Raw genomic sequence first — 16799 nt, forward strand, 5'->3', positions numbered from 1 at the left:
TGATTTTGAGATGCTCAAAGATTTCTGAGACTGGTGTGTTCTCTCTATTTTTTTTAAAAATTTATTTATTTATTTTTGCTGTGTTGGGTCTTCGTTTCTGTGCGAGGGCTTCCCCTAGTTGTGGCAAGCGGGGACCACTCTTCATCGCGGTGCGCAGGCCTCTCACTATCACAGCCTCTCTTGTTGCGGAGCAGAAGCTCCAGATGCGCAGGCTCAGTAGTTGTGGCTTACGGGCCTAGTTGCTCCGCGGCACGTGGGATCTTCCCAGACCAGGGCTCGAACCCGTGTCCCCTGCATTGGCAGGCAGATTCTCAACCACTGCACCACCAGGGAAGCCCTTGTTCTCTCTATTGCAGTAGCCTTTCTTTCTAATGAACGTGTCTCCCTGTCTACGTCCAGATTTGTTTTTATTGGACAATGTTTGCGCTGACAACTGAGGGGCTAGCAGGTGCAACTATGTGGAGAGGGGAAAAACAGTGCTGTGGGTAGAGAAAACAGCATGTACAAAGGTCCTGAGGTAGGTGGGAGCATTAAGCACTAGAAGAATTAAAGATTAGATGCTAAATGAAATAAACCCCAGGTCAAGCATCCAGGTTCCCTCTATCCTTCCGCTCATCTGTCCTCACGTGTTGGCTGCTTCCCTCAAGGTGGCAAAATGGCTACAGCAGCTCCACCCACCTACAAAATGCTTCCTTTGTAAGAGAGAGGAAAGTCTTTAGGGAAGCACCCGGTCAGACCTCTCCTCAGGTCTCATTGGCCAGAATTGCACACATGGCCTAGCCCAGGCCAATCTGATATGATTTAGACCGATCACAATTCACTCCTGGGGTTTGGATGGAGCTGGCCTCAGGGAAGCAAGAGTTCACCTGACACTTGAACAAAATGGGGGCTCTTTGGTCCAGAAGAGGGGGTTATTGGTGAACAACCAGCAGTGGCTGCCATTTGCACCTTCTATTAACATGATTAAAAGCCCTGAGGGGGCTTCCCTGGTGGCGCAGTGGTTGAGAGTCAGCCTGCTAATGCAGGGGACACGGGTTGTGCCCCGGTCCGGGAGGATCCCACATGCCGCAGAGCGGCTGGGCCCATGAACCATGGCCGCTGGGCCTGCGCAACCGGAGCCTGTGCTCCACAACGGGAGAGGCCACAACAGGTAGCGTACCGCAAAAAAAAAAAAAAAAAAAAAGCCCTGAGGAATTTTTGGAGGAGGTTGATGGGATAGCATTCACTCTTTCACCCTCTCAAAATAAACTGAAACCATATGCAAATATTCCTTACAATAATAGAAAGCTTTGTTATTATCGCTATGTTATGTTAACTATTCTTAGTATTTGCAGTAGCAAAATCGATCACAGAAGCTCCCTAGGTCCTCTCCTGCATCCCTGCACATTTCAAGGACAGTGTGAAGAGGGGCAGTAAAACTTTTCACACACTCTAAAGGCCTGTAAATGTTGTTTCTACTCATTGCTGCTGGAAAATTGTGGAAACAGCCAGAGTGACCCCCTTCAGGAAACTTCTCTTCTGGGGAGGTGGCAAAAGAAGGGTGCTTTAGCTGGCAAAGCCAAGAGTGACAATCCCATCAGCTCTGGTTCACAGAGTTGCTGCCACCTTTGCATGTCGGAAGCCATCCTGGAGCCATTGCACCATGACAAAGTCATGAGCAACGGAAGGCGAAACTGCAAGGCAGCGCCGTGCCAGGAAGGTGGACTACAGCTCCGTTGTTATGTTTTATGATAATAAATTTACATACAGGGGCAATTTTGGGGGGATGTTGCTCCACGTGAAAGAAAAATTCCTCTAGGACTCCCCCTCCTGAAACTACCACAGAATGGGAACTACCCATTAAAGCCCCGGGGAAATGGGTAAAGAATTAAGAGCCTGGAACTAAGGGGATGTTTTTATGAAAAACACCCTCTAGTATGGAGTTATGGCCATGGGCCGGAGTTCCTGATGACGACATAGGAAATTTATGGCTCTATTATAAAGGAAGATTAATTATAGAAAAACAAATGACTAGAGCAGAATTCGTTGCCAGGATAGGGAGAAAACACTGTCTCAGTTGGAGGAAACAACGAGAAAGAGCATGCAGGTACATTGTAAATATTTTCATGGAACCATTGTAAAAGGTTGCTCATGCGAGAAGAAAAATAGGAACAAGTAGCTCCAACTTTTACAATTGAAATAATCATATAACTGCTTGGTTTGGTTACTAAGAAACGACCTGTGATTAATGGGAACTTGGGGAAATATTTTAATAGGACATCTAGAAACTAGGGGATATTTGTTTTAAAAAATCTTTATAGAACATTTTGAGGTTTGATTGTGCTAAGATTGTTTGGCCACGTACCTGGTAATGTAATCAACTACAATATATAAACCTGTGATTGTAAACAGTAAAGGAAGAATGAAGAATAAAGACTTGAGAAAGAGAAACATGCAATGCTGATACTTTAAGAAGTGTAATAGAATTATTTCCTTCACCGACGCTATCCATCCCTCGGGTATCCCTGGACTCGCTGGAGCTGGACTCCGGCATTTGCTCCCTGGTTCTGTGTCCTACTCATCCTCTCACAGATGTGACGAGGCTGCCAAAGAAGTTATATTCTGAGAAAAAGGGTGTGAAATGGTGGCCTGAGGCTGAATCTGGTCTGTGTGTGTGCCACACAGTCCACACAGTATTTTATAAATCTGAGTCACTGTTTAAAAGAAATCAGGAGATCACACTTAAAGATTCAGATTTCCAGCTTCTCTTGCAAAAGTAGAAGTTCTAGCAATATAGGCCCAAGTGGCAAAAGATGAAAAGAACTCAGTCGTGTCTCCCCCGTTTGAAACTGTCCATTTCACCACAGCTCCCATCCAGCTCACCTTCCTCATTTGTGTTACTGGTGGTCCCCATTGCTGTCTTTATATCAGGAGTTCACTCCCGTGATAAATAAGTGTTCACCTCCCCTGTGATTGCAGCGGGAGGGAGGGAGCAGAGAAGGCAGATAAAGGCGGCAGGGATGGATGCAGCAACAGAGCCCTGGCGTCTCCAGCTCCTGCCAGGGCAGATCCTTCCCACCCAGCGGGCTGGAAGGCTGCTCTGGGCAGGTCTCAGAGCTGAATCCACAGGGCCCGTGTGGCAGAGGGGACAAAGTCCTACCATTTTTTCTGCCATGAGCTTCCATCTAATAATCACAGCTGCTGTTTATGTAGCAGACAGCGTGCTAAGCGCACAACACGCATTATCTCATCCAGTCACTGCACTGCCCTCTGGTGTAGGAACTATCATCATCCTCTCTCTACATATCAGGCAACTGAGGCTCAGAGACATCAAGTCATTAGCCTATGGCCACACAGCTAGGAAGTGGCCAGGAAACTGAGTCTGCAGAAATGTTATCTGACTCATGCAAAGATGCCCAGCCAGCACATGGCAGAGCTGGGATTCCAACTTAGGTCCAATTGCCTAGAAGTTGAAAACTGGTGGCCAGAGGGGCAAACTAGTTTTGGAAATTAGGAATTTGGGGCCTTTTGCTGGGTTCACTGGCCCCCAGTTTGCTATAGGCTCCACTAATCCCTGTTGACTCACACCCTGGCCTCTCCCCTTGCCTGTTACTTGCCTGGTCTCTGGAGAAGGTGAGAACCTTCATGTTCTTTTTATGCCCCCTCACCTTCCCACAGAGTCCAACTCAAGTGAATATGAGCTCTTGGTCCCAGGACAGAGCTAGAGGTCTGTGTTTGTCTCTGTTGACCCCATCCCACCAGGTTTCACAGGAGTTGAAAGCTGAGATCAATGAGATATGGTTTGGGTTCGGGTTCAGCTCCATGACCATGATGCTGTTCCAGAGTCCAGGTTTTGTTGGATAGATTGAGTTGGCTTCAGGATCCACTGGTTCACTGGGGTCGTGGTTGAATTGATTTTACTGTTTTAAGTCATTTCTTTCTATCTGAGATTCAGTGCAAAGTGATCCTGCTTTAAATCAGGGTTATTAAAGGGGGTTTAGGTTTACCCGAGATGAAGATGTAAAGAGACTAGCTCAGGCCCTGCATATAGCGGGCACTCACTAAGGACCAGGGGAATGAAATATGAGGTAAGGCAGGGACCCTGTGCATAGTGACCTGGGGAGGAAGCAGAGAGAGGCTCGCTAGCTGGATGGAAAATCATATAAGACTTCTGGGGCTACAGAGCAGCCTGGAAGCCAGACTGCAGGACTGGTAGAAATGCAGGCACCCCCAACGAGCCCCACCCTCACACCACAGGCTCCTTCCACCTGGCTGGGGCTCACCTGAGACTATTTCCTCCTCCCAAGCCAGCCTGTACCTGGACAGAAAGCTGATGGGGAGTGGGAGTTGTAGAAATAAACAAAGATCACCCAAATGAGAACAAACAGGCTATTTATTTGGAGCTTGCTATAGCAGGGGAGTCAGCCACCATCACTTGGAATGTGGCAAAGATTTGAAGGCAGGCAGAGGAATGGGGAAGCTTTTTTTTTTTTTTTTTTTTTTTTTTAAATTAATTAATTAATTTATTTTTGTGGTACGTGAGCCTCTCACTGTTGTGGCCTCTCCCGTTGCGGAGCACAGGCTCCGGACGTGCAGGCTCAGCGACCATGGCTCACGGGCCCAGCCGCTCAGCGGCATGTGGGATCTTCCCAGACCGGGGCACGAACCCGCATCCCCTGCATCGGCAGGCGGGCTCCCAACCACTGCGCCACCAGGGAAGCCCTGGGGAAGCTTTATAGTGAGAAAAGGGAAGGCTTCAAGAGGCTGTTAAACTGATGGGGAAGCTGGAGGTGGGCTAACTACAAGGGGGCAGGGCGTCTTATGTGACTGGTTGGTCCTTAGTTGGAAGTAGGGGGTGTGGGTCAAAATAGGGAAACAGGCAGTCATTCCCCAGATCCTGACTGTCCTGGGCTCACGTCTGTGGAGATATTGGTTTGGGTTCCAGAGCTGATTGCTGCCGAAGCTGTGGGTCAGAGTTCTATTGTCATATATGGTTTGGCCAATGTCCGTTTGTATATTCGGTCTCACTGTGCAAGAGGGAACCTAGCTCTGTGATTTGGGTCACGTTGCCAATTTCTCTGTGTCTTGGTTCCCTCACCTCATCTGTGAAAGGGGGATGTTAATAGTACCCGGGTCAAGTGCTTAGAATAGCACCTGGCATGTGGTGAGTATCTAACAATTGCTAGTAATAATAATAATCATGGTGATTATTATTATTTCTAAAAATGATGATGATGATGATGCTTAGTAGAAAGGGCACTGGCCTGGGAGGAGGGGTCTGGGTTCCATCGCACTGCAGCCTTGGGCAAGCCTGTGATGCATTCTGAGCCTCAGGCTTGTCTGTGGAATCTGGGGCTGGACTCTGATTTCCCAACTCTTTCCCAGCTCTCATCTTATAAATTCCCCACCTGTGCTCAACAGGTGCCGGACATCCTGCTGTCGTCCCCATGCTACTAACCACCCCTCCCTGCCCCACGCCACCCATAGCCTTCCTTCACCTAAGCTCCCAGCACACGTGGACCAGGTGTTTCAGTGCAGCAGGCTCTGCTGTCCCATTTCAGCTGGTTTCAGGTCTTAAATTTAGCCCTTTCACAGGAGCCAAGGTTTGGGGGGTGGGGGGGATGGTCTGGGCGACGGCTGCATCTGGTGAGGCAGCTGTGGGAAGCAAATCGGACAGGGGGGCCAGCAGGGCTGAGTACCACACTCCGTTTTGTCATTGGTGTCCCGGACTAGTCATTTGACCCTTTGGGGCCTCAGTTTTCTCATCTAGTAACTAAATTTCATGTATGTTGACTCCTTAAATCAACATATTATCTCTTAATTAGAACAACTTTCTTTTCTTTCATATGAGGAAAAGGATCAGAGAGGTTAAGTGATTTATCTAATTCATTCTCCTCACAGCAGCTAGAGGGAACTTTTTAAGCTATAAACCAGTCATGGCACTCCCAGTGGCTTCACCAGGCACTGAGAATAAATCTAACCTCTTTGCTGTGGTCAGCAGGGTGCTCCCCGGCTGGAACTTGGTCTCTGACCTCCTCTCTTTCCACCCCATGGTGAGTGGAACCAAAAGGAGCCAGTGTTTCCAAGTCATGTCAGAAAGTTGCCAAGTCTGTCTCTTCCGCCTTTCCTATTCCTGGGATTTTTTAAAATACAAATTTATTTATTTTTATTTTTGGCTGCATTGGGTCTTTGTTGCTGCACGCAGGCTTTCTTTAGCTGTGGCGAGCGGGGGCTACTCTTCGTTGTGGTGCGTGGGCTTCTCATTGTGGTGGCTTCTCTTGTTGCGGACCACGGGCTCTAGGCACGCGGGCTTCAGTAGTTGTGGCACATGGGCTCAGTAGGTGTGGTTCGCGGGCTCTAGAGTGCAGGCTCAGTAGTTGTGGTGCACAGGCTTAGTTGCTCCGTGGCATGTGGGATCTTCCCAGACCAGGGATCGAACCCGCGTCCCCTGCATTGGCAGGCAGATTCTTAACCACTGTGCCACCAGAGAAGTCCTTATTCCTGGGATTTTTGTCCCCTGGGAATAGCTGGTTCCCCCAACTCTGCTCCTACCTGCCTGGACTTGTCTCTGGTTCTGGACCACACCCAACTCTTCCTTCCTCAGGGCCTTTGCATGGGCTGTAACCTCTGCCTGGGGGGATGCCCTTTCTTTAGCTCTTCCTATGGCTGGCTGCTTCCCATTATTTGGGTCTGAGGTTAAATGTGCTCAGAGAGAGGCCTTCTCTGATTCTTTTGTCTAGAGAAGGGTCCCCTCTGATATTCTCCATTTTGGCTTTTTTGTTTTCTTCATTGTCCTCAACATGTTGTATTTATTTGTTTACTTGTTTTTAGTGTCTTGTCCACTGTGTGTCTCCCTAGTGCCTGATGCATAGTTAATACTCCAAGAGATTGTTGTTTGTTGATGTTGGTAAGAACAATAGCTCACTGTATTTCCAGAATGATGCTGAGCATTAATTCACAATCATTTTGTGTGGCAGGATGGACAAGGATTATCCCCATATCTCAGATAGGAAAAGTGAGGCCTGGAAAGGTTAGGGGACCTGCCTGAGGCTCCCTAGCTTCTAAGAAGTGGAACCCAGGTCTCCTGACTCCTGGTCAAGTGCTCTTCAAAAACAGAAGTGAAGAGTGATGCATTCTGAAGCAGAGGTGTGTTGCAGTGTTGGCCCAGCTCACTGTTCCTAAATTCTCCATCTTCACCCACCAATTTTTTTTGCTGGGCAGGCTGACTTCCACATCCCTGTCTTTTGTACCAGGCTTTTTTTTTGTTTGTTTGTTTTGCAGTACGCGGGCCTCTCACTGTTGTGATGCCTCTCCCATTGCAGAGTACAGGCTCCGGACGCGCAGGCTCAGTGGCCATGGCTCACGGGCCCAGCCGCTCTGCGGCATGTGGGATCTTCCCGGACCAAGGCACAAACCCATGTCCCCTGCATCGGCAGGCGGACTCTCAACGACTGTGCCACCAGGGAAGCCCCAGGCTTTTTTAAATTGTTTTTTGGGGCAAGTTAAAATATATTTTCTGAGTTTTGTTTTTTTTTTTTTTTAGTTGTATGTATCCACCCTATTTCAGGTTATCTTTGTTGATGTCAGATGTGTATATGACGTTTATATGGTTCTTTTTAACCCTTCCTGGCTTTTTATTTTAGAGGAAACTTTGAAGAGAAACTCCTTCTTGATAGATACATTTTTTTCTTTAGCAACTTGTTATCACTGGAATCAAAGGGAGAAAGTGATCTCTTTCTCCATTGGTTATATTTGTATGTCACAAACAAAAGACAATTTGTTAAAAAAAAAAAGGGACAAGAGAGAAGGGGAACAGTGGGTTTGCAGGGGAAGGAGCACCTCTTCTGCTGCTTGCAGGGGAAACATTCCTGGAGGCCGTCTTGGCTCCTTTAAATACCATAGAGATGAGCTGGGGGCGACGGTGCTGACTGTGGGAGAGGCTGAGAGGCTGGGATGCTGGAAGGCAGCCTCTGGCTGTTCCCTGGGCTTCATCTGCATCAGAACTGGGGTCTTCTGCCGTGTGTGGATTCAAACCCATCCACATACACTGCACATCTTTGTGCTTTTCTGTGTGGGGGTCTTGCACAGTAGGCTGTTCAGTTGTGTCCTGGGAGTTAAGGCTGCCTGAATTTTTTTCAAACGATTTAGGTTTTTCTTGAATCTTGTTCAAGAAAGTGCAACTAACATTAAGAATGTTATCTCAATTTTCTGATCATACAAAGGGTGCAGAAACGATTATGTCCCTTCTCTGTTTAAGGGACCTCGTGATGGTTTTAAAATCGTTTATAATCAAGTCCAGATTGACCACTGCACTCAAGGCTGTTCATGCCATGGCCCACCCTCCTTTTCTATTCACCCTCCCCGCCCAAAAAAAACCCTCTCACCACCCACCATGTGCTCTTTCCTCAGCTTTACCTTGTTTCCTGGGCCAGTCTACCCTTGCTTCTGGAGCCCCCTACTTGCCCAGTAATATTCAGTTCAAACATCTTGGCCCTTGTGAAGACTTGGTCTCTCCATCTTCTGAGACCTCAGGGCAATACTGCATCTGTTATGGGGACCTTGATGTGTGTTTATATTCGAGACCCTTGAAGCAGATTTGGGTCTTCATACCAGTATGTTCTACCACAGTGCCTGGCACGTAGTAGATGCTCAGAAAATGCTGGATACCTGTGCTCTGAAGGCAGAGACCTCCGTCTGAATCCTACTGCTGCCTCTTCCTTCCTGTGCTCCTCCTTGAGCCTCAGTGTCCTCATCTGTAAAATGGGGGATCAGCGATGGTGCTCACCTCAAGGCGTGTGGGAAGGTTGTGGAGATGAATGACGGAATAGAGGACTCAGCAGTGTCTTGCCTCCAGCAAGTGCCCAGTAAATAGCAACAAGCACCAGTATGAAACCTGAGGTCTGGAAGGAGTCTTGGTATTTGGATCAACCCCTTGCCTGGAGGGAGAACAGATTCTTAGAAGGGCTGTCCTGCTAGAACCCAGGCTTGGCGATGGCAGGGATGAGCCTTTGTTCATCAATCCCAGCCAGACCCTGCCTGTCCCTTCTTGCTGCACACACACAGGATGTCTTACTCTGATTTTTAATTAAATCACATACAATTCAGGGCATCAGGCCCCACCAACTTTATTAGAAACCACCTGGGATTGTGCGGGGACTGGAAGAGAGTAGTCGTGAGAAGCCCCACTCTCCCCAGCCTTTCGTTATAGGTGCTGAAAACATCAGGAGTTACCTCAAGGAGTTTTGCTCCACTTGGTGGAACAAAACACCCAACAGAGGGACAGGAGTTGTGAAAGCCACCCTCAGGCCCGGAGGGTGTGGTGAGGGGAAGGGAAGATTCTTTCGGCCCCAAACTCAGGGAAGTTTGTAATTGTTAGCTTAACACCTTCATCAAGATCAGGTTACAACACCTGCCCTGCAGGGACCTGGATCTTGGGGGGCCCAGCACAGCTTAGGTGGATGGCTCTGAGCTGACCCTGGCTCCATCAGCATGCCCTGCACAGGCAGAGCTGGGAGAAGCCAAAGTGGCTCCCTGCCTCCACTTCTGGGGGCAGTTACCTGAGCCAGGTAGTTGTTTGTGCCAGGTGGCAGCTGCCCCTCAGGGGCAGGGGAGTGAGGCGGGCAAAACCGGTCTTAGCGACTGCGGGAGGGTGTTAATGAGCAGGGGCCCGGGCCAGGCTTGGTACCGCGGATCCTTCACCCCCTTGCACGGGCGGGGGCTGTGGGTCTCAATGCAGAGAAGAGAGAATGTTTGTTCATTTCCTCCCTCAGCCCAGCCTACACTTTCCTCCAAAAGAAGGCTGGTTTGGGGTGGGCCAAAGCTATGCTGCCTGCCCCGGGGCACAGAGGTGTGAGGTTTCCCAGATCCTAAGCCTGTGGTGGGGTCACACCCCCATCTCCCATGAGTCCAAGTGAAGACGTAATGGCTTTGCCAATACTGTCCCTTAAAGGTTGTGGCCTGTCCCCAACCCCAAAGGTCATGTGGAGGTAGGAGGCCCTGGCAGGGGGACAGGAAGGGGTGCTGTCCCTCTCCTACTCCCAGAGAGCTGGTGCTCTTCCAGAGAACCCACCTGGCTCTTCCCATGGGGGTCCCTCCTCCCTAGGGGAGGACAAAAACCCAGAAATAGGAAAGGGGGTCGAGACAGGTTTGGCAACTTTCTGACATCACTTGGAAACACCGGTTCCATTTCAACCACCAGATTCCCATCAGGTCTGTAAGGCCACTGTCTCTGGGTCCAGAGAGGCACCTTCACTTCACTCATGGGCATTCTCCCTGGGCTGGGCCGGGCCATTGCAGGGTCTCCGGAGAAGCTCACACTTCCACGTTACTCTTCTCATCCTCCTTGGGGCGGGGCTCCTCCTGAATCTTTTTCATCTCCCAGCCCCTGACCCAGGTATAGGCGGAGGAGCCTCCCAGCACCATCATGTTGCTCATCCACCAGAGGAAGCTCTTCGTCTCCTCGTAGTAGAGGACGGCCAGCACCGTCTGGGCACAGGCTTTGGCTGTGCCGGACACGTTGTGGGTCAGGGGACTGGTGAACTTGATCTGCAGTCCTGTTACATAGCCGATGGCGAAGCCAAACAGTCCACCCAGCGTCATCATGCCCCAGAAGTGGGCGCTGCCCAGCTGGGGGAAGTTGTAGAGGGCCGGGAGCTCCCCCAGCAGCAGGAGCAGGGGCAGAAAGAGGACGCAAGCGTTGACGTTGTTGTAGAAGGTAAGACGCCAGATGCTGCCGTCCACCGCCGGGAGCACCTTCTTGGTGTAGATGGCGTTGAGTGAGACGCAGAGGCTGGCGAGCACGCCGAAAAGGGTGCCCGTCCAAGACAGGGTACCCTCCGCGCCCTCCTGGTCCACACCAAGCCAGAAGCCACCTACAGTAGGGAGAGGAGGAGAAGGGCGAGGGGGATGAGCGTGGGGAGGAGGAAGGACAGAGAATTTTGCCACCAAAGTTCACAGACGGCGTAACGCTGTCCACATCATCCCATCCTCCCTGCTCTTCCTGCAAGAAACGTGTGCAAAGGCTCCACTACATGCTAAGCACCACGCAGGGCTGGGGAAGGAGCCCAGGACATGAACCCTTCCTTACGGAGCTCACATTCTGGCAGAGGAGAGAGACATTAAAACGATTAAAGAAGTAATTTTAAAGAAGTAATTTCCCAATTACTTCTTTAATTACAATTGTAATGAGGTCCATAAAACAGTACAGGGTGCTGTGAGAGCCCATAACTGGGCGACTGTGCTGGCCTGGGGCACCTGGAAAGCAACATTTGAAATGAGCTCTGAAGGATGAGCACAGATACAGCACTTAGTGGTTAAGGTGACCTTAGGAAAGCGACTTAAGGTCTCGGAGCCTCGGCTTCCTGGTCTGTAAAATGGGAGCCTACAATGGTTAGAAGCACTTGTGGCCTGAGGTCTTTGGGGATAGGCACTCTTTCTGAGACTCTCATGTTGTGACATCTCCTGCTCAGAGCCTCCATGGCACCCCACTGCCCCTCACGTCTGCAAGGAGTCTCAGCCTGGCATGCTGGGCTTCCCACACCCTTGCCACGATCTGTGTTTCTGTGTCATGATCACCCCAAGTCCCCTCTCATCTCCCTGCTTCTCACACCAGAGCTCAGTGTCCTTGATCATCTACTGCACCAGAAACACTCTCCTCCTTCCTGGGAGATTCCACTCATTCTTCAGGGTCAAAGCCAGTCTCTCCAGGGGTGAAGTGTTTCCTGATATCCCCAGCACCCAGACCTCTTCCTGGCCTCCTCCTGCTGTGCTTTCCTTCAAGACCCTTGCCTGCCCTGGGCTGCTAGACACCTGCCCGTGGGGACAGTACAGCCTCTTTAGCTAGACCCCACCTTCCCAGAAGGCAGGGGCTGAATCTTACACATGTTGTATCTCCCGCCACAGCAGCCCGCGACGTGGTTTTGGTGCCAGAGAGATTTGGGCTCTGATCAGGCTCTGCTATTTAGAGGCTGGGTGGCCTGGGGACAGTTTACTTAACTTCTCTGAGCTCCCATTTCCTTCAGCTGTAGAGATCTGGGTCACATTCTTGACCCTCCCACTCCAATCAATCTACTCTCCGCCTTGCAAACAGAATGATCTTCCTACAGTACAGATCTGCTCAGGTCCTGTCCTGGCTTAAAGCCCCTCTGTGCCTCCGACTGCCCTCAGGAAATAGTCCAGACTCACTTAACTTGGGCAGCCTCATGGGTGCATCTTGCTCTGGCCCAGCCATGCAGAAATGCACATGTTTTTTCTACTGACTAGAACATTCTCTCCTCACTCCTTCCTTATACCCATCTAGTAAGTACTTTCTCTGGAATGCCTGCTTAGATTCCTCCCTCCCCACTCCCCACCAGGGTTTCCACAGCACCTTCTGTGACTCAATCCCAGGAGGCCTGGAGAGTCACCTGAGACCCATCTTCCCCCTTGAAGAGGAAGGAAGGAGGGGGAAACACTGCGGAGAGGAAGCCAGGTGCTGGGCCAGCAGAGAGCACCAGCCTCCAGGGCGCCTGCCCCATCAGGCTGGCCAGCGAATGCACTTTCCCAGAAGCTATCTCACCATCTGCTACTTTGATTACTGTTCGGGACTTGGGCCTAGTTTCCCTAATGACTTCACTGGTCGGCATGCAAATCTGCCAACCAGGAGGTCCCTCCCACTCCACCCCTTATAGGGTCAGCAGGGCTGAAGTGGAGATCCCTGGGGCATTTGGCTGAGGCCTGGGAGCCCATACCAGCTCCCTTGGGGAGGAAGTGGGAGCAGTGAGCCCGATCTGCCAGAGGTCTTAGCAGCTCTCCTCCGACTCCCACCTCTGCCCTGTTCCCTCTCCCACCTTGGACCTAGACTGGGCAGCCCTAGGTCCTGAAGTGGCTCAGTGAGGGGAACATTTTCTAGGACAGGTGGCCTGGGATGGGCCTCTCCCCGGCAACCAGTGCAACTCAGCCTGAGACTCTGAGACACCAACTGAGAATATGTAGGTCAACCAAGATGAAATTTGCAGCACCAGGAAGAACCTGAACAGGTTCAAAGAAAGATCCCATTCCTGGATGACTGAGCCCCAGGAGGGCTCTGAGGGGGTGGGAAGCTGGGGGTGCTCTTACCTAATGGGCCGCAATAAAACATTTTGTGATGATGGAACTGTTCTGTCATCTGTGCTGTCCAATACAGTAGCCACTGGCTACACGTGGCGACTAAGCACTTGAAAGGTGGCTACAGAATCAGGTAACAACACCTGCAACCGAATAACTGAATTTTAAAAATTTCACTGAATTTGAATTGGAATAGACACATGTGGTCAGTGGCTGCTGAACTGGATAGTGCAGTTCTAACCTCTAGGGGACAAGAACAGAGCAGAGTGGTTAGAAACACAGGCCTGGGGGTCCGGCCAATCTGAGTTTGCATCCCAGCATGGCTACTGCCTAGCTGTGGGGCTCTGGGTAAGTGACTTAAGCTCTCTGGGTGTCCGTTTCCTTGTGTGTGTAGAGTTGATCAGGCTGATGCTACCACCCAGGGGACCTCTGGGGAACATAGGAGATGCTGTATGCAAATGATGAGCACAATGTCCCCATCATGAAGTTTTATTTTCTGAGGGTCAAGTCTGGGAAGACGGCTAAGTTATCTCAAAGCATATCTCTTGCCACTGACTCAGGCATTACTGTAAGCCTGCAAGGTCAGACGGTGATGATATATTTATTACAAGATGCCATGTCCTCTAGAAAGAGCACTGGATGGGGAGTCAGGACGCTTGAAGTCTTGAGAAGCAAGAGTATAGTGGTCAAGTGTAAGGAGCCAGATTGCTTGAGATCAGGTCCCACCTCTGCCACTTAGCTGAGTGATCTTTGACAAATTACTTAGCCTCTCTGTGCCTTGGTTTTCCCTCTGTGAAATGTAGATTAGAATCCCATCTTGTCAGAAGGGCCCTGATTGGGCCCCTAACTTGCTAGGTGACCTCCAGAAAGTTACTTGCTTTCTCTGGACCCCAGGCTCTTCCTCACATGACTGTCACGACAAGGGAGCTGGGACAGATAAAGTCAAAGGTGGTTGACAGGGTTATTCTTTAGGGTTTTGGCCCCCATCTTCCCCCACCCCCCACAGCCATTCCCCGTGGCCCTGGCTGGCCACTCACCAATGATGATGCTGCAGGTGAGCAGGGCATAGAAGGAGGTCGTTTGCTTGAGCAGCAGGTAGGAGAGCAGCACATTGAAGACGGTGGTGAGTGAGCGCCCCACGTTGTAGAAGGCCACACCCACATACTTGAGGCAGAGGTTATTGAAGGTGATCATGCCGATGAAGACCACCGAGAGGGGCAGGATGCTTCGGGCCACCCTGAGGTCCAGGCGCAGGGTGGGGAAGTTCATGGTACCAGGGCAGCAGGTGGCCAGTGAGCTGAGGCCCTTGCACAGCAGCGCGGTCACCAGGCACTGGTAGAAGGTGACGAAGATGGGGGTGTCCAGCCGTAGGGAGGGGCTATCCAGTAGGTACTTGTTAAGGAACACCATGGAGATGGACGTGACCCAGTAGAGAGAGACTACCAGAGCGATCTGCAGTGCCCGCAGCACAAAGGGCTTCTCGTGGCTGGCCTCTGCCTCTCCGGAGGGGTCGGAAGTCCCCATCAGTGCCATGTGCAGGATCTTTGACCGCTTCAGAGAAGCCCTGTTCATGGTAGCAGAGGAGCTGGGTCACCCTACAGCCAGACTGATTTCCTGGAGTACGGAGCAGTGAGCTCACTTCTGCTTTCTGCAAGCTGAAGTCCTCAACTGTCACATGGCGGGTGGCCTGGAGGCCTCCCACCCTTCTCCTGGATGGAGAGGTTCTGCTCTGGGGTGAGTCCCGCAACCTGCTGCCACCCTGAGGGGGTTCATGAGACAAGACACAGGGAAGAGGTGAGGGACGGGCTAAGGTTGGACAGAGATGACAGGTCAGGGGAGAAGGGGCTGGGACCTAGCAAGGAGGATTCGCAGGAAGGGGGGTGGCGGGAGAGAGATATGTAAGGAAAAAGGGGAGAAATGCAGGGCGGAGGTGTTAGAAAAGGGCGGGGGACAGCGTGGGGAAGAGGTGCTGAGAGAGACAGGCATGGGCTGCTATGGGAGAGAAAGGTTTGCAGGGTGAGAGGAGGAGGCATGCAAGGAGCTGAAAGGAGAGCGTGCGGGGGGTTTGGAAAGAGGGTGCAGGCGAGGTCAGAGGCGCTCAGGTCCCAGGTGCTTTGGACCGGGAGGAAGCTGGGCCGGTACAAGCACAAAGCGCGCAGTCTTCCCAGGTGCCGGCCCTCGCTCCGCCCAGCAGCCTCCGGACTTCCGAGGCCGCTCCCGCCGGCGAGGCGGGCCCAGGACTCATTTCCTGACACGCCCCCAACCGCCTCCTTAAAGAGCCCGCAAGCCCAGCGTCTCCCTTAAAGCCACAGCCTCAGAGAAATGGCCTTCGGAGTAAGGCTCGCGTCGGGTCCCTGGCAGCCCTTGTGCGCTCCCTGCCCGCAGATGGTGGTGCTGGTGTTAGACCTCGGTAGCCGCGGGAGGTGCCGGTGGGTGCTAGAGCCTCGGCCCCCTTCCTCCCCCCAGTCCCCCTCCTCCGCCCCTGCTCCACATCCTCTAGAGGCTTAACGCCTCTCGACTCGGCTCATCTGCAGGTCCACGTTGCCCCTCATCCCCGGGCAGGACTGCGTCCCCAGAGCCTTGGGACCACCCCGCGTTCCCCGGCGTCTAGAGAACCCCCGCCCCCAACCTAATGCCGCGTCCCTCTACCTAGTCCCGCTCACATTTCAAAAACCTTGTTGCAGTCTCCTCCTTCCCCCTACTTTCACCGCCCCCATCCCTCTCCCGAGCCGGAGACCCCCAGCAGCGCCCCCACCACAGCCCACCCCACCCCCGATTCGAGACCCTCCCGGTGGCTGGATCCGAGCCTCAAGTCAGCAGCCCCTCCCCAAACACCCTTTCCAGGCCGGGCTCAGCCGCAGGCTCCGACCCCGGGGCTGGCGTTCCCTGGCCGCGAAGGCGACCCCGCTCTTACCCCCTCCTCTGCACCTGCCGCCGGCCCGCGCCACATTGAGCCGCACCTGCAGCGCCGCGCCCAGGGCCGCGCCCGCGGGAGACTACTTCCTGCTCCCAGCTCCGGGCGTGGGCGCCACGCCAGCCTCGCCGGCCTGCTCCCCACGTGGACCCGGGGTGGCGGCGGGGCGACCCGGGCCGCAGCCTGACCTTGGCCCCGAGTTATCCCACCGGTCGTGGGAGCAGGCCCCCTTCTCTTTCCAAAGCCACCCCAGACCCGGGTATACCGCCCAGGATCCCCCGCTCCAGTTACCGCGGCTTGCGTGTCCCAGTACCCGGCTGCATTCGTGGCCCGCTGCCGCGCACCCGGTCTGTGCTTCCAGAAGTGTGTTCGGGAAACAGCCGGATTCTTCCTGCCAGCAGTTAGTGGAGGGGCCCCCTCCCCCTCCCAGGGACGGGACCTAGGAAATGGTCACCGGCCTGGGCCGTCACTCACCAGACAGCCGGGAGGACCGACTTCTTCCTGGTACCCGCTCTAGCACCAACGTTGGGTAGCTCAGTTCTCCGGAGTTATCGTCATTAAAACTAGGGGTCTGGACCATACCAGTGGGTCTCAACGTCCTTGCTCAAAACCCTAGCTGATATGGCTGAAAGTAGAGACGACTATTTGTGTGTAGGATGTCAAATACCATTTAATTAGTACCATTTGATTTATGGGTGAGATGTCTGAGATTTGCTTCGAAATACTCAGAATACTCACCCCCACCCCCCAAAATATACCCAAAGGTTGATAGATAAAACAAGATAGGCAATTATTAAAGTTAGGCATGGGAACATGGAGGGTA

General features: G+C 52.2%; 1 protein-coding gene across 4 annotated transcripts; it reads right to left on the reverse strand.

The window, feature by feature from the left end:
• Window positions 1-9088: 9088 nt before the first annotated feature.
• Window positions 9089-16325, reverse strand: SLC35C1 (solute carrier family 35 member C1). 4 transcript variants are annotated; one of them, XM_082626447.1, is made up of 3 exons: window positions 16268-16325; window positions 14100-14626; window positions 9089-10850 (listed from the first exon to the last, which is right to left on the reverse strand). In XM_082626447.1, the coding sequence occupies exons 1-3, from the start codon at window positions 16297-16299 to the stop codon at window positions 10291-10293; spliced, it is 1119 nt and encodes a 372-aa protein (XP_082482573.1). In that variant the 5' UTR covers window positions 16300-16325; the 3' UTR covers window positions 9089-10290. The 4 variants fall into 4 exon arrangements, with proteins under 4 accessions (XP_082482573.1, XP_082482575.1, XP_082482576.1 ...); XM_082626449.1 differs by having other exon boundaries at window positions 14100-14821; window positions 16268-16291; XM_082626450.1 differs by lacking the exon at window positions 16268-16325 and adding an exon at window positions 15977-16076.
• Between the last annotated feature and the right edge of the window lie 474 nt (window positions 16326-16799).

This window comes from Mesoplodon mirus, assembly GCF_964341445.2.
Source record: "Mesoplodon mirus genome assembly, chromosome: 7".
NCBI classification, from domain to species: Eukaryota; Metazoa; Chordata; class Mammalia; order Artiodactyla; family Ziphiidae; genus Mesoplodon; species Mesoplodon mirus.